Raw genomic sequence first — 23,067 nt, 5'->3', positions numbered from 1 at the left:
AGCCGACAATATTTGCTAGCGGTGGGCTTGAACTATTATAGCTTTATTCTCCCGTTCCTGCTGCTTCAATATGAACACGGAAGTCAATGCCTGAAGGCTAATACACAAAAACAAATATTTCCATGAAAAAGTTAGCCTATAAAGCTGCTGAGTTCAATAAGAGAATTTTTGGTCCCATCCTCTAGATTAAAGCCTTCTAATCAACTCATTTGCTTACCGCACCTTTGGCCTCACAATCTTAAAACACGTGTTCTAGGGAGAGGTTTCCACGTTCTTGTTAGGAATGTGCTTAGTTCCCCTCTCCAACTAATGTGGGATCTCATAATCCACCCCTCTTGGAGCCCAACGTCCTCACTGACACACTACCTCGATGACTGGCTCTGATATCGTTTGTAACAACTCAAGCCCACCGCTAGCAGATATTGTTCGCTTTGACCCCCAACCTCACGGTTTTAAAATGAATGTTTTAGGAAAAGGTTTCCACACTGTTATAAGACTTTAACAGTAGGATCTCACAATTTTCAAGAGACAACCCGTCCAGAAAGAGAAATTCAAACTTACCATGCTATGCTAGAATCACACTTATATTACATAAAAATGAAAATCGAAATGCATCACACTTAAATTTTACATGCCCATGAGCATATATGTTACAGGGTTAGGCCACTGCCTCAAATGACTTTATTCAGCTCAAGACATCTAACAGAATGTCAAGTTTATATCACAAACAGGAGCATAAAGTGTTGTGCTGAAATCCTGTGATGTACTATGATCTACAGGATTTAAGCTGCTACAGCTTCAGGTTTGGGGATACTCCCATTGTTTGCTGGAACTAAGCTTTCGTAGTATTCGACCAATACGCTCCAGCCACCGGGACACATAAACCCATCTGGAGGGTTCTCCTTATTCCTTGCAAGAGTTCGCATCTAACAAATACCAAGAAGAGACCTCGACTCAGAATGTTTCAGTTTGTTCCTTCTAGGAAGCCTAGATTCTAGTAAGGAACGAAAAATATTTTTGTTCGACCCTTGTAACATTCCAAGCTCACCTTTAGTAGATACTGTCATCTTTATTGTCATCTTTGGGTTTTCTCTTCTAGGCTTTCCCTCAAGGTTTTAAAACGTGTTTGCTAGGAAGAGGTTTCCACACCCTTATAAGGAATACTTCGTTCTTCTCTCCAACCGATGTGGGATCTCACAATCTACCCTCTTGGGAGCCCAACGCCCTCACTGGCACAACGCTCGATGCCTAGCTCTAATACCATTTGTAACAGCCCAAGCCCACTGCTAGCAGATATTATCCTCTTTGGGCTTTCCTTTTCCTTCTGGGTTTCCCCTCAAAATTTTAAAACGCATCTGCTAGGGAAAAATTTCCACACCCTTATAAGGAATGTTTCTTTCTCTTCTCCACCCTTGGGAGCCAGCATCCTTGCTGGCACACCGTTTGGTGCCTAGCTCTGATGTCATTTGTAACAGCCCAAGCCTACCGCTAGCAGATATTGTCATTTTTGGGCTTCCCCTCAAGGTTTTAAAACGCGACTACTAGGGAGTGGTTTCTACACCCTTATAAGAAATACTTCGTTCTTCTCTCTAACCAATGTAGGATCTCACACCCCTCTTTTTTTTTTAGTATTAAAGAGAAAATACAGTAATTTCCTGTTGGAAAAGCTATGAAACGACATCGATTCTCTCGACTTGCGAAGATTGGTATGAAGAAGTACCTTGGTGCCTGATATGAAGAGGAAATCCTGAGGTCTTGAAGGATCAAAAAAGGCCATTTTGCCTTGAGTTTTGTCATATGCAGCAACCTGCATTATAATTGGAAGTTGGAACTAAAGGATATGTAGAAATATGAAGTGATTGTGGCAGAAAAGTTGCAAGTTCATATGATACCTTGAAAGGAAGGATATTTAGGCGCTCTAAACCAGGAGCCATGCTCAATACTTTCTTCCCATGGTCAGGATCATAAAGGTCCCTCTTCTCAGTAGGATGGCCCATACCAGCAGGATCTCGACCAACAATGTAAAAGTTAGCCCCTGCATTGATCCTTGCCTTTGCGTGCCACTGCACCTCGGTTGGACCGGCGTAGTGCATCGGCGACGGGAAAATGGAGACAACGGTCGTCTCGGGATCAAGCACACCATCTTCAAGAACCTAATGAAGTGTGGTTAGTATTTGAGGAAAATGGAAACATGATATGAAAGGAGGGGTGTGATACCTTTTGATGTTGTTTGATCCTCCAATGCAGAGGAACATCATCAGCCTTGGTGTAGCCACCCAATGGATTAAGCAAAAGGATGGGGTTGGTGTAGCCCATATCAAGAAGGCGTCGACGAGTATCGTTCATGAGCAGAGCATGACCGTTATGCACCGGATTGCGAAGCTGGAAAGCGAACACTGCACCGGCATTGCGGCTGATGAACTCGTTGCGAAGTTGTGCAGGCGATAATCGAAACGAGTCGAGCCCATCGTGGTACTTGATTGGTTCAATGACCTCTAGATCACCTCCTATCAACCAATTTCCAGCATTCTTAATAGCCTCATCAACATAAGGAAGACCTGGAGCTGTTGTTCCCCATGTTCTTGCAATCCTTTCTTCCTTCGGTTGCTTGTATATCTCAATACTACTCGAAAAAAAAATTACAACCGACCAATTAAATTGAGTTTAAAAATGTTCAATCTTCTCGAAAATGGAAGTTCAAATTCTCATACCCCACTTGTTGTACTAAGAAAAACCTACGAACACTCCTCGTCTTAAAATGTCCATATCTACTCATCCTTTTTTATCAATTATTATTATAAAAAAATTTAAAAAATCGAACTCTTTTATAAAAATTACAATTTTTTAGTATAATCGATCGATCGAGAAATTCTATTTTTATCTAATCAAGTAAAAAAGAAAAATACGACCTTGGTTCGTGTTAGCTGCAGTTCTATTCCTACACCGATAAAGAGAATACTGTCCAGTGTAGATCAAATATAAAATTTCTCGATATGTAACTCAATTAATTAAAACAAATATTTACGAGCTTACTATATGAGTAGCATCCGAATTGCAAAATTATAAAATTTTAATATAATGTTTTTATATGAAAAATTAAATACAAGGCATATTTTTAAAAGCCCAAAAAAATTTACTCTTTATTTAAAAAAAAATATATATAAAATGAGAAAAAAAAATAAACGGTTAAAACAAAAGGCGTGATCTTACTCATTGAGAATTGCAACCAGGCGATCATCGGAGCCGAAGAGCGCAACCTTAGAGGAGGCGCCGATTCGGGTCTTGACGGCATCGTCGATGGCCAAAACGATGGGCACCGACATGTTAACAACCGATCCATCATGAAGACGGAGCGAATTGAAATGAAGCGTTTGGAGGAACTCGGATTCTCTCATGAACCCGGAAAGAGGGCTAGCCCAGCCCTCGCTCAGAACGTGCACCCATTGCAGATCGATTCGCGACAGCTTGATTCGGGGCAGACTCAGAGCCTCCCGATTCTTAAAAGCCCTCATGGATTCGTCCACAATAAGGTCGACAAGTTTGCCTCCATCCGGGTCGATCAACCCGCACGAGACCCGGATCCGACGGTGAGCGTTGTTTTTAATTCTGAGAGAAATTGGGAGTTTAATCGACGGTGAGGTGGTTTTGATGAAGGTTATTGGAGAGTGGGGGAAGGCGTTTGAGGGTTTGATGAAGGCGGCAGCCATCGACGCCATTGGAGGTGAAGACCCAAGCTCAGGCCCCGCTTCGGTTCTGTTCTTCTCTGTTTCTTCCGTGAGCGGTTTTAATAATTAATGGCATGATCAATTCGGTTTATTATGCGCCAAAACTAAAAGGTACTTTTTTTTTATATTTCAATTATTATTATTATTTTTTAATAATCCGTAGTTTTTAAAAGAAATAAAATTCTTTTTTGCAATAATTGAAAAAAAATATGGTAAATGGATTTTATTCAATAGTAATGTAATAATATTATTTTATATTATATGTTCCTGACTATATAATCATTTTAATCATTAAATTATTAAAACTTTTAATTATTAGTCGAGAAAAACAATAATAAATTTCCTTTGAGGATTTATGTAACTCGACAGCTCACGATCTTGCACGTTATGTTCAGAAACATCCTTGGATGTTCAACTCTAAAAAAACGCTACACTAATAAATTTTTAATTTCTCGAGACCCATTTGATTATGGGAAGTAAATTTAATTTGTTGATTTAAAAAAAAAACATATTTTCGTGGGATTACAAGATCTATTCGGAAGAATATGGTAAAAAAAGAAAAAGAAAATAATTAGAAAAAATTAAATTAATTAATTACGATTAGTGGAGTTTGATTAAGGCTAATGGATGAAGACTTTGTTAGATTTTAAATTTTCACAGCTTTCTATTAAGCTCAACTTTTGGGCAGCCATAATAAGTTTAAAATAATTGCATTATTTGCCTTTTAAAAAGTCATTACATTAAAATTAATTAAAAAAAAAAACTTTTATCGGTCTAATCTCGACTTGGATCAACTCTAATTTAATTTTTATTCATATCATTATTCAATATACCTCTATTTTATAAAAAAAAATGTTTTAAAAAATCTATAAAAGAATTTATACAATTTTGTTTTTTTTAAACAAATTGAAAGAATTTAAAACTCTTGTTAGTTTTTTATCTGATTTTTAAAATATTTTTAAAAAAATGAAGAAAATAAAAATAATTATTTTATAGATTATTCTCGTGTTCGTGACAATATAATCATTTTTTCTTCATTCAACCCATCCCTTATAATCATCGATTTAAAAAAATTAATTTTTACAAATTATAGGAAGTAAAATAAAGAAATTTAGATAATTTATTTAAATTAGTTTTAGATTTTTTTTTTTTTTTTTTTGAAGTAATTAAAGAGTGGTATATATAAATTAATTTATTATATAAAGCAATTAAAAATATTTATTAAAAGAAAATGGAAAAGGACAATAACAGGTAAAGCTGACAGCTATCAAAAGTTGTGGCCTTTTTATATTTTAAATTTAATTATATAATTAATATTTAGGAATCACGTAATACAGGATTACCACTGTAATCTCATTGGGGTTTGATTAAATACTAAATTACTAATTTCTATTTCTTTTTATTTTTTTAAAAACAAAATATCTTCCTTTTTATATATATTATTTGTTTTTGGAATTTGACTATTTCAACAATTATTATAAAAAATTGTGAGAAAATAAATACATTTCTAAAAAAAAACCAAATAATTGTTTTCCTTTTTTTACCTTTTACATTTTAAATTTTAATATAGGTTTTAAAAATATTCTTAAAAACTAAATAATTAAATATTATCAAACACCAATATTACATTTCATTATTTATTAATTAATTTTTTTTTAAAGTTTGGATTCATTTTAAAATAGCAAAGAAATGAAGTCAAAGGGTAATCAAACAATTTGGCGAACCACCCCTTATCATTAAATTTGTCCCTTCATTTTTCTCCTTAAATAAATATTCTAAACATGCAATGACTCCGTATGTTGATATTTTTTTCGGTTAACTTTACAAAATTGTGATTATTAGTTCAATCATATTCAAATTTTATCAAAACAAATCGTTTTTCTACTAATCCCATCTGGGGAGTACGTGGGCTTGCCCAAGTGGTGGAGCATGTGGCTTAATTCGATGCAAATCCAAGAACCTTATTCGAGGCATGACATGCTGCAAATTCTTTTGAAAGAGGGGTACTTTCAGGAACTCAGTAGTGCATGAATGTCGTTAGCTCGTAAGTTGTTGAGTTAAGTTCTGTAACAAGTGCATCCCTCGTGTTTAGTTGCCAATCGTTGAGGTGTGAACCCATTCTATTTGTTTCCTCCCAAAGAAGGACTTGGAATGTATAAGAAACGTACTTTGCTCAAAAAAGTATGGTTTTTGTGATGTGGGTATGAAGGAAAAAGTAGAAATGTAGGCATAAATGCAGTCAAAAATGGAGATTGAAGGTCCCCATGATCCACCCTTTGGCCACACAGAGGAACCCACTTTTCTGCGACATCAGACAGAGACTCGCAATGGTTCATTTTCCAACAACTTTGATGGCAACTTGGAAGGGATAGCATTAGATATCACTGCCCATTATTAATAACCCTCCTTCATATTTGTCTCTCTCTCTTCCCCCTCTCCCAATTATTCCAAGCAAAACGTGATGGAGTTCCCGTGATTGAGCCACCAAACAGGAAAGTATATATTGTTGATATAATGGATCGCTCTCATGTATCCCTTCTTCAACTAAAAAAAAATCAAAGTTACGCGTTTTTGGGATCATCCTTTAATGAATTTCCTTCATCATGGTTGTTTGATTTGTACCTTCTATGTTGTAAGTTCGTTTACGCTTAGTTGTTATGTACTTCAAAAAAAGGTTCTCGTAAAGTTTCGGTTAAATTACGTTTGGTCAGTCACGGAGCTTTCATAATTATGCTAAATAGGTTCTTAACTTTGAAATTCTTAAACTAATTTTTATTGGATAAGTCTTCGACTTTAGTAAATTGATTAGACACAATAAAGTTAAAAGTTTCTAGAGTTCAGAATCTTATTATAACTAAACATCTAAGATTCGAAAACTAAACTAAACCGTCACTTTGAAGAATCCTCCCATTTATCAAAAAAAAAAAAAAAAAAAACCAAAATTTAGTGATTTATTGTAAACAAAGTTCCATGATTAAATACACAACCTTAAAAATTCTAAATTAGAGGTCAAATTTTTCAAACTCTAAACTCTAATCTTATCGGGTTCTAACAAAGATAAGATATAAACACGAAGATAAGATATAAACGTTCTTGGATGGAATGGGCTTATGAAAAAAAACAAATTTTTACAAGAAATGAACTCACTATAAGCAATGAGGAAAGCCCATCGATCATAAACCACTCGACTATTCTTTTTTAGTCATTCAAGCTTTTTGATCGACATTATAAAATATGAACACATAAACGGAGAGATCTTAAATCTTTCGATGAAAAGAAAAGTTTTACATTCAAACTTTTTATAACTCGGACGAATCAAAGAGACAATTACCTTATTGTCCCACCCGACACACAAACCGAAGATCTAGCCTTGCAATCGACCCAAAAAAAATGTTGCCTGCGACACTAAAAGCATAAGAAACAAAATTAACCATGGAATGACAAGAAAAATGAAAATGTCTAGAAATGACGAAATTTTAGTTCTGAAATATCGTTATCATATTCACTTCTCTGCATCGTTTGGTGTTAGATAAGACACACTGGTAATCCAGAAAACACGACCAAGTACGAAGAAACATAGATCACATGTTTACAAATTTATCCTCTTTTTCTCTCTCATCCTCAATGTAATGCCCTAATCACTCTGAATCTCTCTCGAAAATCCCCCAACAAAACCAACTCCAATTCCTCACAAATCAGAGATCTGCTTGTTTTTCTTGTTTAAAATCATCAAAATCCTCAAGAAATCCCCATAAATTCATCAAAACCTAAAGAAATTCACAAAAAGAGAGCGACCCAGAACAAAATTCAACAAACCCAGATGAGGAATAGGGACAAAGAACATAAATTTCGTACCTTTTTTAAGGATTATGGATAGAAAGCGGCTGATATGGTCAAGAAATTTGAATTTAGGGCTGAATTCTTCGTGGAGCCAGCAACAGGTGAAACTGCCATATGATCTAATCTTAAACCTCAGGAGAATCGAAAATTAGGAGAGATTAAGGTTAGATCATGCTGGCAGCTTGAACTGTTGTAAGCGCACGACAAAGACTAGGGCAAAAAGAGAGCCAAAGTTTGCAGCTTTTTTGTTGATGGAGGAGGATAGAAGGAAGACGAAGGGATGAGAGATTATATATACACACAAATTTGTTTCTTTTATTTTTATTTTTATATTTAATTTTTAGGGTTTTCATTAAAATTTTAGAGTTAATTTATGTAAATGAATAAAAACAAAAGCAAAAACAAAAGAATGAGAGAGTGATATAAGTGGTCCAAGAAAAGGTAATTGAAATTGAATATTGTCACGCCAGGACTACAACACCTAATGCAGTTTGCAGATAGGTTAACAAAGCCCTTCCTATGTATAAACAACCCATTCATAACACATTACTTTTTGGGTTTGGAACCCTAGGGGATTGAGTTTTATATTATAATTAAACACACCCCATTTTAACAACATGCCCTTTTATCTTTACTTTTATATACAATAAACAACTCAATTCGAACACAACTCAGTGCTAAACTCGATGGTTCACTCTCTAACCGTGCAAAAGAGATGTTCGGTGCTAAAGTCGTTGGTTTAGTCTCCTACCCTGTATAAACGAGGTGCTCAGTGCTAAGATCGATGATTCAGCCTCCTACCCTGTATAAACGAGGTGCTCAGTGTTGAGGTCGTTGGTTCAGTCTCCTACCCTGTATAAACGAGGTGCTTAGTTCTAAGGTCGATGATTCAGTCTCCTACCCTGTATAAACGAGGTGCTCAGTGTTGAGATCGTTGGTTCAGTCTCCTACCCTGTATAAACGAGGTGCTCGGTGCTAAGGTCGAAGATTCAGTCTCCTACCCTATATAAACGAGGTGCTCAGTGCTAGGGTCGATGGTTCAGTCTCCTACCCTGTATTTTAAAAGAGGTGGTCAGTGCTAAGGTCGATGATTCAGTCTCCTACCCTGTATAAACGAGGTGCTCAGTGCTAAGGTCATTGGTTCAGTCTCCTACCCTGTATAAACAAGATGCTCGGTGCTAAGGTCGATGATTCGGTCTCTTACCCTACAAAAGAGGTGCTCAATGTTGAAAGTCGATAGTTTGGTCTCCTATCCTACAGAAGAGGTATTCAGTGCTAAGGTCGATGGTTCGATCTCTACTCGGAGGGGGTTTAGGGGGGTAAAAGTTCAGTTTTTATAAACCCAAGAAAGTTTGAGAGGGGGGAAATATGTGGTGATGAATGTAGGCATGAAGTTTTAGGTGAAATAAAGTATGTTTTGTTGATTAGATTCCATGTTTCTGAATGGGGAATTTGAGTGGAGATTGTGAATATAAGCATCTTTTGTTGTTTAAGGAAGGAAAAAGGGTATTCTTTACAGCTTTGCTATTTTGCCACATACTTGCCATCGCCTTCTGACTACTGCCAGCTGCATTAACACAACTTATTGGGGACTCTGATATAGACAATGGGAAAACGACTTAGGGTTTATCAATTAAAATAAGGCTTTAAATTGTAGTTGGAGCAATCATTTTATTGAATCTTCATTAGGATTTTCACTCTTTTAGGCTTTCTTGGTGATAATAATTCTCTTTAACTTGGCTTCCTACCCATTTTCTTTATACAAAAAAAAAAAAGCAAATAGCGAAAACCTAAAAGGAACTCTCGAGCGGTCACTCTCTCTTGACATTGAGTTATGCTCATATTGAGATTTCGTAACTCTTTTCGAGTTGGATTTACCCATACGTGACATCTTACCCTAATGAATTTGGCAGATGGTCGTTGCTATCTCTCTAGCATATAGTTATGTAACAACTCAAACTCACCGATAGCAAATACTTATCTGTTCTTTTTAGACTTTTCTTTCTGGGTTTTCACATAAGGTTTTTAAAACGCGGGGAGAGGTTTCCACACCTTATAAGGAATGCTCTATTTCCCTCTGGTACCGATGTGGGATTTCACAATCCACCTCCCTTTAGGGGTCCAACGTCCTCATTGGCACACCGTTTGGTAGGAGAGAGAAACGAAGCATTCCTTATAAGGGTGTGGAAACCTCTCTCTAGTAGATGTGTTTTAAAAACTTTGAGGGGAAGCCAAAAAGGAAAAATCCAAAATCGACAATATCTACTAGTAGTGAATTTGGCTGTTACAGATACGAGTATGTGAGTTGGAACCTAACCCTGTAGGAGGGGTAGCAACCCGTTAACTACGGAGTTATATTCATTGACAACAGAGTTTCAAAAATCACGAACTCAAATATAGCTTATGATCTCTATTTTTCTCCGACCGAATTCAAACCTCTAACCTTCCATTGGGTTCAAATCGAAACAAGAACAGGTGGGGGGAGGGATTGTATTCAAACAAAAGAGAAGGTTAGAAGGCATAAACTGAGGGTCCACTACAAGTGTTACATATTCACATAAAGGTTTCTTTTTGGGTCTCTTACATATATATAAATGCTGATAGTAAGTGATGATAGCTTCAATGCATACTGATTCAAGTAAGGCTTCCAATATCCAAACCTTGAACAGGAAACCAGTAAGGATCTTTCCCACAAAGAGTAAACAATTTGCTGGGACCAAAAATTCCACAGGTGGTCCTATATCTACCACCCCATCTTATAGCATGTTCTTATTATATATATACACACACATATATATATATATACATGAGAAGGGCATCTGCCATTACTGCTGTTTGGAGCAAGAAGGGTAATTAGGAAGGGTTTCTAGTCTTTTTTGTGTAGGGTGTTGAGGAGAAAGAGAAAAAAACTGAATTTTTAAGTTAAAAAATGGTTTTTTTTTTCCATAAGAACCCTAAAGGGGTTGTTTTAGTATTTAAAACTTTTGGGCCCATTTAGAACCATGAATAAGCTGTTGGAGTCCAAGTGGGGGTTTCCAGTGGTCCATATAATTCCTTCTGCGCCATTGCCCTCCCTAAGTTCTTCTCTCTCTCTCTCTCTCTCTCAAGTTTGAGTTTTTGGGAAAGGAAAAGTAGTGGTGGAAATTTTGTGGAATGAGTTGAGAGAGTGTGAAATGGAAACCATGAAGTTGACTGGCTACACCCAACTTTACAAATGGATTGATCACTAAAACGTCGATCTCGACCCCTATTTACGTAGATCGCTTAGGTTTGTCCTGACTAAATCATCCCAGACGGAATCTCCTTGTCATGGAGTCTCTCCGGGCGAGGAGGGACTTACCATTTAACCTTTTTGTTTGGTGTAGGACTAGCTCGAGTGATGGTCCATCTCTTACTTAAAGAAAAATTGTCACATAGTATAAGATTCATATTTATATTGGTGACTAATAATAATTAGATGTTCGAGTGAATAAGGAATACATGAATAAAACAAGTCCAAGTTTGAGTAAAGGATTTGTATTTAGTCTCGAACTTTAAGGTTTATATTTAGTTTCGAACTTTCAAGATTACAAATTTAGTCTCAAAATTTTCAATTTCTTAAAATTTATGGATTTACTAGACATAAAATTTCAAAAATATGTTCGACACAAAGTCGAAAGTTTGAAGGCATGTTCATCACTCTTGAAATGTAGAGACAAAATAGACACAAATCTCAAAGTTCTTATAATTTCGAGACACTTGTTTTACCGCAGATTCAAATTCTTTACCCTTCTAAACACTTGATCACGTTCTCCTAACTACGTACAATTTCAAACTATTGACTTGACTATCAGTAACATCGACATTTCCCACCAATTGGCTTTAGGCACATACATTAATTGATGATCTTGGATCATAGTGGTTTTGGTAAAAAATTATGACCATAAAGTGAAAGAATAGACTTATGAAACTCTTACAGATGAGGTGGGTGTAATGTCTCTATCAGTTTTGTCCAAACTATTTACTTTCATGGCATATTTCTTGTCATAAACAACAAAATTCACCATGAATTGCTAAACTCCCCTTGGTTCTTTGTCCACAAGGAATTGCAGTATCGGTCACGTATAAGCTCCCTGGTCACTTCAAAATGGAAGGAAAGCACCAAAACCTGATCCAAATCCCCAGAGTGAAACTGGGTAGCCAGGGATTAGAGGTAAGATTATGATCACTATCAAGAAATGGGAACAACTTCAAAAAAAGAAGGAAAAAAAACATGGTATGATAGTGAAAAACTTAACTTTAATTTGCAGGTTTCAAGGTTGGGTTTCGGATGTGCAGGACTTTCAGGCTATCTCAGCGCTCCCCTCTCTCATGAAGAAGGATGCAACATAATCAAACAAGCTTTCATCAAAGGAATAACTTTTTTTGATTCTTCTGATCTGTATGGTGCTGATCATGACAATGAAATCATGATTGGAAAGGTGGTGTATTTTGAATAATTAACAACAAAAACTTTGACCAGTTATAGAGTTTGATTTGATTGACTGAAAGTTGTTTAAATTTGCAGGCTTTGAAACAGCTTCCTAGAGAAAAGATTCAGTTGGCTACAAAGTTTGGGATTGTACCATTAGGAGGATTTGAAATTGCAGTTAAAGGGACACCTGAATATGTAAGGAACTGCTGTGAAGCGAGTCTCAAGCGCCTTCAAGTTGATTATATCGACCTCTACTATCAGCATCGTGTCGACATATCTGTGCCAATAGAAGAAACTGTAAGTCGTCTTTAGGAGCAGAGTAAACAAAACTTCATAGTCACAAAACTTGATGTTTCATTCTTCCATTGATGACTATTTCGAGTTTACTTTTTGAATCTTTGGTGAGTTGATGTGAAGATGGGAGAGCTAAAGAAGCTGGTGGAAGAGGGGAAGATAAAGTACATCGGGTTGTCTGAAGCAAGTGGAAACACAATCAGGAGAGCCCATGCTGTTCATCCGATCACTGTCGTTCAAATGGAGTATTCGTTGTGGAGTCGTGACATCGAAGATGACATAATTCCACTTTGTAGGTAAGAGAGGATCTAGAAAGAAACCAGATAATAACACATCGCTTAAATTATAAGTTCCATCTCTAGTCTTTAAACATTCAGCCTAATATCAAGTCATTTTAAGGCAGAGAGTCTAAACAGATGAACTGTTGTTTAGAAACTTTGTAGACGCCTAAAGTGTTCAAACCAAAGCTTCTAACAATTCAATAATATCTTGAAAGACTCGGAAGTGTACGAAGAATTGGGGTTTTTGTAGGGAGCTTGGAATTGGGATAGTGGCTTACAGTCCTCTGGGTCGAGGGTTCTTTGGGGGCAAAGCAATTGCAGAGAGCTTGCCAAGTGAAAGCTCATTGGTAGGTTTGTAAAAGAAGAGTTCTGTGCAAGTTCTTCCATGGAGTCTCTATTGTATTATATAACAAACTGATGGATGCGTTTGACAGGCTTATCATCCAAGGTTCAGCAAGGAGAGTCTAGAACAGAATGAAGCTATTTACAGAAGGCTTACTAACCTTGCTGTGAAGCACGGTTATACCACAGTTCAGTTGGCTTTAGCTTGGCTGCTCCATCAGGGTATTGATATTATTCCCATCCCAGGTGTGTTTTTATGTCCTTCCTCTTGATCCTGTCCAAAATAAAGTTGTCTTTATTATATATATAGATATGTTACCTTGGTAAGCAAGATCAGAACTTATATGGGTGAAGAAACATTTAATTTGATGAAAGAAAAACTGATACAGTGATCGTGGTGGCAGCCAAAGTACTATATATAGAAACTATAAAGAAAGGCCAATACATATCAATTGTTGTGATCCATCAGCTACCAACATAACTCTCAATTTTTGGGGTTGGTAACGGGAATAAAGTGATCCATTTATATGGGTATATTTGGTGTAATAGCCCAAGCCCACCGCTATCAGATATTGTCCTCTTTGGGCTTTCCATTTCGGGTTTCCCCCCAAGGTTTTTAAAATGTGAGGTTTTCATATCCTTATAAAGAATGCTTTGTTCCCCTCTGCAACCGACGTGGAATCTCACAATCCACTCCCTTCTGAGTCCAGCGTCGCTAGCACTTGTTCCCCTCTCCAACTAATATTGGATCTCACATTTGGTTTCCAATATCCAAATAGTGGAGACAGCATATAGGAGAAAGACTAAAATTAACATGATCCATTTGAGTGAGTTTTCAAGGTCCAATAGTAAGAAAGTCAAACTGATGAAATGTGAGAATTTTCTTCTCCTCCATAGGCTATACATTAAGGTTCATGAGTCAAACTGGCCTCCAAATAGGTGAGAATTTTGAATTTACTCCAACCCATAATGGCCTCTGGTATTTTGCTTCTGTAAATGAAGCATTCCAACTCTTTTCTTTCTTTTCTCCACTCTGCAACAGGGACAACCAAACTTGGGAACCTTGACAGCAACACTGAGTCATTGAGTGTGAAGCTAACAGAGAAAGATTTCAAAGAAATTGGTGATGCCGTGCCGGTTGATGAAGTTAGAGGCCAGCGAGAATACGATGTTCTCACCAAATATATGTGGAAGTTTGCAGATACCCCATTAAGGAGTTGAAACCCCATGTTAAGAGTACTTCTCACCATTTTGAAACAATTCAAGTCCTTAGTGGACTCGCCATGCTTTTGTTAGACATTATTGCATTGTAACCACTGCAGACATAAATAAACACTTCAGTTAAGGAACCACAGTTGTACTCACTTCAACTGTATTAACATGGCCGAAGATGTTCTCTGCAAACTATACTAACATACAATTTCAAGAAACAAACTTCGCATGTTTACAGTAATGATTATAACAAAAATTAACTAAAGAAATATTTAATTGTACCGTATCAATCTAGCAGGTTGGATTGGGTAGTTGAAATTGGGACAAAAATTACAACTCACAGAATAGACTTACAAAGCATAGAAATAAGGTCCTACGTCTTATTGCTGTTAGTAATTTTCATTCAACCACAGCCACAGAATACTTCCATGCTCATGCAAGATTCCTTGGAATTACGCCAAAAAAATAATAATAATAATAATAATAACTCAGCCAAGAACAAAGAAATTGTTGGAAAGGAGGTCCGTTAAGGGCCAGTTCAAGAGGAAAACGAAAAGGGATCATCATTGAGTTTAAACCAAACAAATCATATGAAATGAACAATTCTCTGTATATGATGCGAATGGAAAACTTGCGGTTATTTACTATACTAGACTCCACAACTTTACGGGTTAATTCAAAACATTTCTCTGAAGTCCCATAAATTTAGCAGGAATAAAAAGACAAGTACCGACTCGGTAAGTTGAATCTATACTAAACTAACCTAAACTTCAGTTAAGGCACCATACTCAGGCATATATATATATATATATATATATATATATATATATATTCACACATACACACTAAAGTCACCACAATCTTTAGTATTTTCTCACTTTAAATACTGTATCTCTTCTCAGGTTGGACCATACAGATAAAAGAATTCAAGTCAACCCTGTAATTTAACAATTAAATAAAATGCGATCATAGTTCTAGATCACTTAGTCCTCTGCTGAATTCTCAAACGCCAAATGAGAGAAATAAGTCCTAAAAGTTTAAAGAGTGCAACCAAATTTTTCAAGTAAATGACTATCTAAAGATGAGTTTAACTATCTCTATTTGAAGAAAAACATCAGTTTCCTTGTCCTAAGTATGGCCGAAGACGTCCTCCGCTGACTATATATGATTTCCAAAAAATAAACTTTGAAAGTTTATAATAAATTATCAATAATGCATAGCAAATGGAATTTGGATATCAGCATAGCTGCAATCTTTCAATACAAGTGCACACGAAGATTAATCATAAATCTGCCTGGCGAGAATGAATAGAAGGAGCATACAACTAACATCAATGTAGTAAATACAGAAGAAACTTACCAGAGGCATGAAGCTTCTTGTCAGCAAGAAAACTAAAAAAAAAAAAAATTAATCTTTTAAGGAAAAACATAGCAAACTCTCAATACTGTGGGAATGGGAAGAATATAATTGACATGTGATAAAAGAACAGTATTCTTCAGGAAATTATTGAACTATTTATCTGACTCATAAACTCCATAATTAGTGAAACATTATGAAAAGGGCCTTCGTGAAAGTGTACTACGGGCTTGTAGTAGTAATGAACACAAATATGGGGGTTCTGTTGAACATAAAAGAAACTGTGATCTAAGCATACAAAAAGAAAATAAAATCGAAAGGGGGAAATTTTTTCCAAGTGGTTGAAATTGTAATTTATTTGAGAAGATCAATTGATAAATATAAAGCTCAGACATTTATCAAACCAAGTTTCTACAGCAGTTGCCAAGTTCATACAGTAGTTAATCTAAGACATGCCCAGAAATACACAACCTGAGCTTAACCATATAGCTTTGTATTAAATGCCGTAGTACAGAAGAATACGCAAGTCCTTAATGAGCCTCGAGTGCCACTCCAGCTTTCTCAGTGAAGGTCTTGAGGTACTCTTTCCTTGCTGGATGCTGCTCTTGTGGTCGGTTAAATGGTGTCCAAATTGGCTCTCCTTGGAACAGCCTCATTAACTGCGAATAATCCAATCATATCCATAATACAATGAATATTGTAATGTATTGATAACACCTTAAAATGATAATCTTCGAAGTTGTAGTACTTAATTCTACCTTTGTATAATTATTGGTGTCCAGGGTAAAACGATGGTAGATACCGGCCGGCAAGATGATAAGATCGCCAGGCTTAATCCAGATTCGAATCCAACGGTCGTTCTTGTCCCGGACATCGAAGTAACCACTTCCATCCAAGCAGTAGCGAATTTCCTCATTGGCGTGAATGTGCTCTGTGAAGAAATCCTTCAACTTCGCTTCATAATTGGCAAGTTTCTCTGGACATATATCAAGTAAATCCTACCACATCTCAAGCAAAACGAAACTTATAAAAAAAGTGACCAAAAAATAGAAATGAAAAACGCCGATAGATTAGTGAATATGCACAAACCACGTAATTGTATCCCCTGTCATCTCTGATTTTCTTCAATTCCTCGTCGTTTTCATATACCTTAGGGTTCAATTTCCAGTGCAACACTCCTAATTCTGCAGATAATTCATTCAATTCAATTCAAATGCAAAAAGTCTCCTCAGAAGTTCTGGTAAAGAGGACGGGAGTGCACCTGCCAATTGGTCCATGGAGACGAACTCTTTAGGGTTGCGGTGATGAGGAAGCCTCTGGTCTTCATTGCTACCATCCATAAACCAAGCCTGCACAAACACAGATTGTCCGCACAAAGACTAGTTTCATCCATCAATCTTTTGAGTCAATGTTGATATCCAATAAGGAGAAGTACGGTTCAGCGGACTAACCTCGATCGCCATTCTTGAACCCGCTCTCTGAACTTGTTCACTGAGTTGACCCGTCGAAAGTATGCTCCGATGAACCACCGAGCTCCAAATTTAAAGGGAGCAAGGAACGGGAACTCTTATCAGTTGAAAGTTGCAACTTCGAAGATTCGAGTAAAAATAAAAAAAAATATATCAACTTAATTCGTTTAATTAATGTCAATGGTGCTGCCACGTGTACGGTTGGAGATTCTTTTCAACTTGTGGCGGGTAGGTGACGTGGAGTTTTAAAGGTTTTACAACCAAGAACAAACCTTGCGGATTTGTATTTTATGCCAAAAATTTTGATTTTTTTTTTAAAGAAATGTAAAATACATATTTTAACTGAGTAAACTAAACTTAATTTGAATATATTTTGAAATCCAATTCTTTCTTATTTCAGTCCTTGATACCACAAAATTTAATCTAATCTGGCATCAATTCAAGCATAGTTCAATTGATCCAATTATATATCTCGACCGTATAATTGATCCAATTATATATCTCGACCGTATAATTAGTTTAGTGAGAATTAAAAGTATGTCAATTGCTCATCTGGCATCAATTCAAGCATAGTTCAATTGATCCAATTATATATCTCGACCGTATAATTAGTTTAGTGAGAATTAAAAGTATGTCAATTGCTCGCTAACTTCAAATGGGCAATTACTATAAATCAATTAGATTAAATGTTTTATTTTTATATTAACGTGCACCTCGGTTCGATGCTTTATTCGATGAGTTACAAAATTTGTAACAATTCACGCTCACCGCTAGTAAATATTGTCCATTTTGGCCCATTACGTATTGCTGCCGTCTGCATCACGATTTTAAACACGTCTACTAGGAGAGGTTGAGTGCCTAATATTCTCGCTGGCATACTACCCGATGTTTGGCTCTTATATCATTTGTAAGATCTGAAGCTCACCGCTAGTAGATATTGTCATTTTTGGACATACGCATTTTAAAAACCTTGAGGGGAAGCCCGAAAGAGAAAACCCAAAAAGGACAATATCTACTAGCGGTGGGCTTGAGCCGTTACAAGATTGTAATGATCAAACAATGTTCTAACTCCTCCCTTTCATTACAACTCCAATATCTTATTTTATAGAGAGCAAGAGGCTTAAAACTGTTAAATCTAGAGCCATAAGTTGATGTCCTACCAATGTAAGATACAAAATTAGACTCCAACGTGAATGAACGGTATCGAACACGACAACGATGGTGAGTTAGAGGGTTGTGAATGATTGAAAAGAAGCATTGGTTGTGTGCTGCAAATTTGAATCTGGTATACACAGAAAGAGAGAGGGTCTTGGGTCTTGGGGCATAAAAGATGGCATACATTTTTTTATACATAATGCACGAGAAAGCTGGACATCTCCAACAGTGCATCATCATCTCAACTCAATAAGCCTTGAACAGAAGAAACATGAACAAGTTCCTAATCATCCTAGCATCGGTCGTAACACCGTGTCCGAGTTACAAAATTGATCAGCTAGAGCGAGATACTCATACCGTTTGGATATAGACACCTCTCCCACACAAGATCTCCAAAATATGACTGGTTCATGAAGCCCTACACAACACTCATTAACGCAGCCAAATCGTGCAACGGATAACCATTTCTCGACTTTGCTCCTCTTCATTCTTTCAAGTTCTTGTCAATCACAAGGATGATCCTTTGTGTAGCATGCCATCAACGACGTCGAACTCAGCACTCCTGGATATCTGCAGAAAAGCGGCTCCCAGCTTTATACCATAAGACAATCTTTTAATTATCTCTATGTTCTTTTAACAGTGTTTATAACCAGATTCTATCATTCATCAGCTAAGTGAGACGCTCAAATTCAAATCTCTTGGAAAATGCTGGCAAATTTATAGACAGCTAAGTTGAGAAAGTGATTTGATGGAACAATGAGCAATCAGTCGATTAATACCAGTTTTAATGAGTAATCAAAATGCATGTAAATGTGAGTAAAAAGTTGACTGCTAATATAAAAGCTCTATAGCTCTACCTTTGACATTAAGGTCGACAGGAAAACATGCAAGTTTTGGCTGATTGTCAGCTGTTCCAACGAAAGCTTTAGCTACTCCAGTAGGGGATAAAGAGCTTGTCGCAAACTGACCTAAATTCTTATTGGGTATGTGCGTCCTCATATGATGGTTCATATAACCTTCCAGGCTAGAAGAAGACAATTCTGGATTTTTCTTGTTCTTTAACCTTCCCCTTGCAGAAACAGAACCACAAAGATAGGAGAGAAATGAACGAAATGAGATACGAGACGACAAAAGGTTATCTACATGCATGACGTCATCATTATGGACTTGTAACTGAAAAAAAAACTTAGTCGAAGGTACCTGTCTTTTCGCTTTTCAAGATATCTCTGTAATGAAACTTTTCGACTCGCCTGACCCTCGACATCTAATATGAAATTCCACAGTTTTTATGAAAAACTATTGATTAGATCAGCTGTTTCTTGGAAAGTTGTGAGTTATTTACATGGGCAAGGGGTGAAAAGAAACGTCATGGAGACTAAAGGTTATAGTTGAACATTTATACAAATTATCACAACAAATTTTTGGACGAAGTACAGAATTCTTTACAATTCTAACAAATATGAGAAATGCAGAGTTTATATTTTCACAATGCAAAAAACAAAATTGCAAGCAAAAAGAACGATTACCAGAATCTCGAGTACTGGTTCCTTTTACATGCTGCTGCTGCTGCTGAGGGTGCTCGACCATCTTCTCTGTCAAGTCAGAATACAATCTGTCACTTCAATAGCTACCGCCATTACCTTTTTATTAGTTCAACAATTGTGGAGTTGGAGGTTCGAGTCATCATCCTTTGAGATGGTAATTAGTATATTTATTCATTAAGCTATGCTCAAATTGGCAATAACAAACACCATGACTAAACTTCATTTTTTATTGTGAGTACATGTAGCAGCCCAAGCCCACCGCTTGCAGATATTGTCTGCTTTGATTCGTTATATATCGCCGTTAGCCTCACGATTTTAAAACGCGTCTACTAGAGAGAGGTTTCCACACCTCTTATAAGGAACGTTTCGTTCCCCTCTCCAACTGAGGTGGAATCTCACAATTCACCTCCCTTGGGGGCCCAAGGTCCTTGCTGGCACACCGTTCGGTATCTGGCTCTAATACGATTTGTACCAACTCAAGCCCACCACTAGCAGATATTGTCCTCTTTGGGCTTTCCCTTCTGGGCTTCCCCTCAAAGTTTTAAAACCCTTCTGCTAGGAAGAGGTTTTCACACCCTTATAGCGAATACTTTGTTCCCCTCTCCAACCGAGGTGAGATCTCACAGTACAAAATTGAAAGCCTTCTAAACTCTAAGATGCAGTTCTAAGTGAAAAAATGTGTAGCTTAATGGAGAAAGTGAAAACAGTCACAATCAAGACCCATCTATTACCCACAAAATGTAGATTTCAGACCCGTGGTTGCCAAATTTACCCACCAGAAATATGGTCCAAGAAAAAGTTGCCAAGTGGAGTTGAGGCTATGGATAAGTTTTCAGAGCACGAAAAGTGATTTTGCAACAAAAGTGATATAACCCACAGACTAACCTGTATGCACATTTCGATACATGGTAGCACTAGGAGGAAAAAAGTCATCTTTGTCACTGCAAGTCTGCAAAGGTCGTGGTGGAGACTGACATGCAGCAGTTCCACCCAAGGGATGATTCTGAGGGACATGAATTGGACTAGCTGCAAGATGCATGATTGCCCATGCCTGCAAATCCATAGATGATTATAACATGTTGAACAGGAGGGGCCGAAAAAGACATGTCCATGAAAAGTATTCTTCAGGAATCCAAAAAAGAGATAGCGTTTAAACCTTATCCGGTGGAACTCCATCATACACATTCACTTTGCCACAATAGAAAATTGTCATTTGGCCGTCCACTCCATTTGTTTCGTATTGATTTCTGCCAACCATTAAAACATTTGTTACCATCTCGTCTCAGTTAGTACAAATTATTGTCATTTTCGATGATACACGGTCACAAACAAAATTCAACAAGTACGCCATCGAGTTTCAGCTCAAGTACCATTAAAGCATAGATACATCAAGTGATGCCAATGGGTCAACCATGCAGGACTCTGATTGTAACAACTCAAGCCTACCGCTAGCAGATATTGTCCTCTTTGAGTTTTCCCTTTTGGGCTTCCCCTCAAGGTTTTTAAAACGCATTTGCTAGGGAGAGATTTCCACACCCTTATAAGTAATGCTTCGTTACCCTCTCCAACCAACGTGGGATCTCACAGTGACCTAAGAAAGGAAAGGAGGCAAGAAGTGCCCACAACCTTATGCACATGTTTGCATTTCAAAATATATGACCAAACCTATAGCTTCACAAGATAACAAACTTCACATGATAGTTCAAGATACTTGTTTCCAGCAAGACTCTAATTTGACCAGCACATAATAGAATAAAGATATCAGATTACTTCCACATGGCTTCACTGTTTTTTGCTTCTGCAAACATTTTAAACTTCAAAATTTTGTTTAGGGTGCAGGGTAGTGTACTGATCAATGCCAAAACAAGGATATATAGTTCATTCAAGACTTTTGAAACCACATATACTCAGTAACTCTTCTATTTTAGAGTTTAAGAACAGCAAATCCGCACAAGCTTCCAAGACAGAAGATGAAACACAGCATGACATACATCAATTTCCAGGCATAGGAATTGCTACACATATATGATCCACAAATCCACATCACAGTGAAGAAGTAGCAGAACCTGGGACTGGTGACATTGTTGTCTGGCTCAGCTGGTGGATCCTCAGGAGTAGATTTTGCAGTCTCCACATTGCTATACGCAGATTCATCAACTGACATTGTAAACTGAGCATCATCACTCGGTTCTTTGGGTGAATCGCCTTGATTTGAATTCACCTAAACACATACATCATTCAATAACAGCACTAATGATTATGACAAAGATTCATGAATATACTCAGAAAGAAACGGGAAAAAAAATATTGATCAAAGAAAACCCTCCAATAAGCAAAATTGTTAAACCAAAACTCACCCGAGGCAAAACGACGACCTTCCTGAGAGCATTGGCGCCGGAATCATCACAGGGTTCAAGCAGTGCTTTGAGAGAAATAACCTGCTGGATCGCCTGAGATTTGTTCCATGACGGCCGCCGCATTCCTGACCCAGCACGTGTAAGCAGACAAGCAACAAATTAAAAATAAATTAAATTAAAATCGCAATCATTCCTCCGAACCCGCTAGGGCGGGAGCGGGGAGAAAAGAAAAGAAAGGAAAAGAAAAGAAAAGGAAAGAGAAATGGAAGCTTCCGTGATTTGGGGGCGCCGGAAAAAATGGTGGGAAGAAAGAGAGAAAAATGGAAATTACAAGACCGAAGAAGAGAGAGGGAAAAACCTTTTTCCTTTAGGTATTTGCGACAATCCTCCCGAGTGAGCTGCGAAATGTCATCCTCCGTCAATTGGTTGAGGGGTTTGTCGAGTATAGACGGGAACGTCGCCGCGCCCGCACTCATTGCCGCAGAATCCCAGAGAACCGACACACCGGTTGGCGCTCCGCCCTAAAACCTGCAATCAAGACCGGAAATAGACGGAAATCAGGGCGGCGACGATCATCGGAGAACGACCGGCGGAATTTTGGAGGCGGAATCAGGGGAATTGAAGAAGGGGGTGGTTGTGAACTTGATTAAAGGGCGTCTCGGCAATACGGTAGAGAGAAATGGTTTTTTTTTTTTTATTTAATTAATTAACTGCGCTTCTCCCTAGACTGCCACGTAAGTGTGCTCCGTGCATCATTAATCTCAATTAATTATATTGTTAATGTGATTATTACACCTCCCTTAATTTTAATCTTATATTTAATGAGATGGTCTCTGGTCTCTAAAAAGTCAAAGTCAAAGGTTGGATTTTAACCTAAAAAGAATGGCTAATTTAATAAAAATATCTTTTGTACTTTTATCTTAAATATACTTTTTAAACTTTTAAAACTTAACTAATATTTTTTTAAAAAATATTTTGTTTCAAAAACTCTAGTTAAAAAATATTTTTCAATTTTTAAAAATTTAAAAAATACTCTCAA

General features: G+C 37.0%; 4 protein-coding genes and 1 long non-coding RNA gene across 7 annotated transcripts; 1 reads left to right on the top strand and 4 right to left on the bottom strand.

Moving 5' to 3' along the window:
- Window positions 1–542: 542 nt before the first annotated feature.
- Window positions 543–3,797, bottom strand: LOC111459921 (ATP sulfurylase 1, chloroplastic-like). The gene is made up of 5 exons (XM_023102965.1): window positions 3,211–3,797; window positions 2,218–2,623; window positions 1,893–2,153; window positions 1,721–1,807; window positions 543–926 (listed from the first exon to the last, which is right to left on the bottom strand). Exons 1-5 carry the CDS (start codon window positions 3,714–3,716, stop codon window positions 783–785), a joined length of 1,404 nt encoding a protein of 467 aa, XP_022958733.1. The 5' UTR covers window positions 3,717–3,797; the 3' UTR covers window positions 543–782.
- Window positions 3,798–7,191: 3,394 nt separating this feature from the next.
- Window positions 7,192–7,864, bottom strand: LOC111459927. Its single transcript, XR_002713354.1, has 2 exons — window positions 7,493–7,864; window positions 7,192–7,462 (listed from the first exon to the last, which is right to left on the bottom strand). It is a non-coding gene; the product is annotated as an uncharacterized LOC111459927 (long non-coding RNA).
- Window positions 7,865–11,352: 3,488 nt separating this feature from the next.
- Window positions 11,353–14,299, top strand: LOC111459922 (perakine reductase-like). Its single transcript, XM_023102966.1, has 7 exons — window positions 11,353–11,757; window positions 11,855–12,025; window positions 12,112–12,315; window positions 12,436–12,608; window positions 12,844–12,940; window positions 13,028–13,181; window positions 13,978–14,299. Exons 1-7 carry the CDS (start codon window positions 11,692–11,694, stop codon window positions 14,154–14,156), a joined length of 1,044 nt encoding a protein of 347 aa, XP_022958734.1. The 5' UTR covers window positions 11,353–11,691; the 3' UTR covers window positions 14,157–14,299.
- A 1,542-nt stretch (window positions 14,300–15,841) lies between these two features.
- LOC111459925 (1,2-dihydroxy-3-keto-5-methylthiopentene dioxygenase 4-like) lies at window positions 15,842–17,092 on the bottom strand. The gene is made up of 5 exons (XM_023102972.1): window positions 16,955–17,092; window positions 16,765–16,852; window positions 16,593–16,687; window positions 16,262–16,501; window positions 15,842–16,162 (listed from the first exon to the last, which is right to left on the bottom strand). The coding sequence occupies exons 1-5, from the start codon at window positions 16,964–16,966 to the stop codon at window positions 16,034–16,036; spliced, it is 564 nt and encodes a 187-aa protein (XP_022958740.1). The 5' UTR covers window positions 16,967–17,092; the 3' UTR covers window positions 15,842–16,033.
- Window positions 17,093–18,204: 1,112 nt separating this feature from the next.
- Window positions 18,205–22,699, bottom strand: LOC111459923 (protein TIFY 4B-like). Of its 3 annotated transcripts, none has more exons than XM_023102968.1 (9): window positions 22,387–22,699; window positions 22,029–22,153; window positions 21,738–21,892; window positions 20,828–20,918; window positions 20,557–20,722; window positions 19,654–19,719; window positions 19,328–19,391; window positions 18,985–19,196; window positions 18,205–18,697 (listed from the first exon to the last, which is right to left on the bottom strand). In XM_023102968.1, exons 1-9 carry the CDS (start codon window positions 22,502–22,504, stop codon window positions 18,681–18,683), a joined length of 1,014 nt encoding a protein of 337 aa, XP_022958736.1. In that variant the 5' UTR covers window positions 22,505–22,699; the 3' UTR covers window positions 18,205–18,680. The 3 variants fall into 3 exon arrangements, with proteins under 3 accessions (XP_022958736.1, XP_022958738.1, XP_022958737.1); XM_023102970.1 differs by having other exon boundaries at window positions 19,096–19,196; XM_023102969.1 differs by having other exon boundaries at window positions 18,985–19,190.
- Between the last annotated feature and the right edge of the window lie 368 nt (window positions 22,700–23,067).

This window comes from Cucurbita moschata, unplaced genomic scaffold (genome assembly GCF_002738365.1).
Source record: "Cucurbita moschata cultivar Rifu unplaced genomic scaffold, Cmos_1.0 Cmo_Scf00023, whole genome shotgun sequence".
Classification (NCBI taxonomy): domain Eukaryota; kingdom Viridiplantae; phylum Streptophyta; class Magnoliopsida; order Cucurbitales; family Cucurbitaceae; genus Cucurbita; species Cucurbita moschata.
The sequence above is the reverse complement of the archived record's forward strand: the minus strand, read 5'-3'. Positions and strand labels throughout refer to the sequence as shown.

What these genes read in the sequence shown, in the direction of transcription:
- LOC111459921 (XM_023102965.1), bottom strand. Translation starts at nt 3,716, where the DNA reads ATGGCGTCGATGGCTGCCGCCTTCATCAAACCCTCAAACGCCTTCCCC. An exon ending in GGATCAAACAACATCAAAAG is followed by an intron (nt 2,154 to 2,217) that starts GTATCACACCCC and finishes ACACTTCATTAG; the next exon opens with GTTCTTGAAGATGGTGTGCT. An exon ending in TAAATATCCTTCCTTTCAAG is followed by an intron (nt 1,808 to 1,892) that starts GTATCATATGAA and finishes ATTATAATGCAG; the next exon opens with GTTGCTGCATATGACAAAAC.
- LOC111459922 (XM_023102966.1), top strand. Translation starts at nt 11,692, where the DNA reads ATGGAAGGAAAGCACCAAAACCTGATCCAAATCCCCAGAGTGAAACTG. An exon ending in TGGGTAGCCAGGGATTAGAG is followed by an intron (nt 11,758 to 11,854) that starts GTAAGATTATGA and finishes TTTAATTTGCAG; the next exon opens with GTTTCAAGGTTGGGTTTCGG. An exon ending in TGATATTATTCCCATCCCAG is followed by an intron (nt 13,182 to 13,977) that starts GTGTGTTTTTAT and finishes ACTCTGCAACAG; the next exon opens with GGACAACCAAACTTGGGAAC.
- LOC111459925 (XM_023102972.1), bottom strand. An exon ending in ACAGGGGATACAATTACGTG is followed by an intron (nt 16,502 to 16,592) that starts GTTTGTGCATAT and finishes GAGATGTGGTAG; the next exon opens with GATTTACTTGATATATGTCC. An exon ending in ACACCAATAATTATACAAAG is followed by an intron (nt 16,163 to 16,261) that starts GTAGAATTAAGT and finishes GATTATTCGCAG; the next exon opens with TTAATGAGGCTGTTCCAAGG.
- LOC111459923 (XM_023102968.1), bottom strand. Translation starts at nt 22,504, where the DNA reads ATGAGTGCGGGCGCGGCGACGTTCCCGTCTATACTCGACAAACCCCTC. An exon ending in AGGTCGTCGTTTTGCCTCGG is followed by an intron (nt 21,893 to 22,028) that starts GTGAGTTTTGGT and finishes GTATGTGTTTAG; the next exon opens with GTGAATTCAAATCAAGGCGA. An exon ending in AACCAGTACTCGAGATTCTG is followed by an intron (nt 19,392 to 19,653) that starts GTAATCGTTCTT and finishes ATTTCATATTAG; the next exon opens with ATGTCGAGGGTCAGGCGAGT.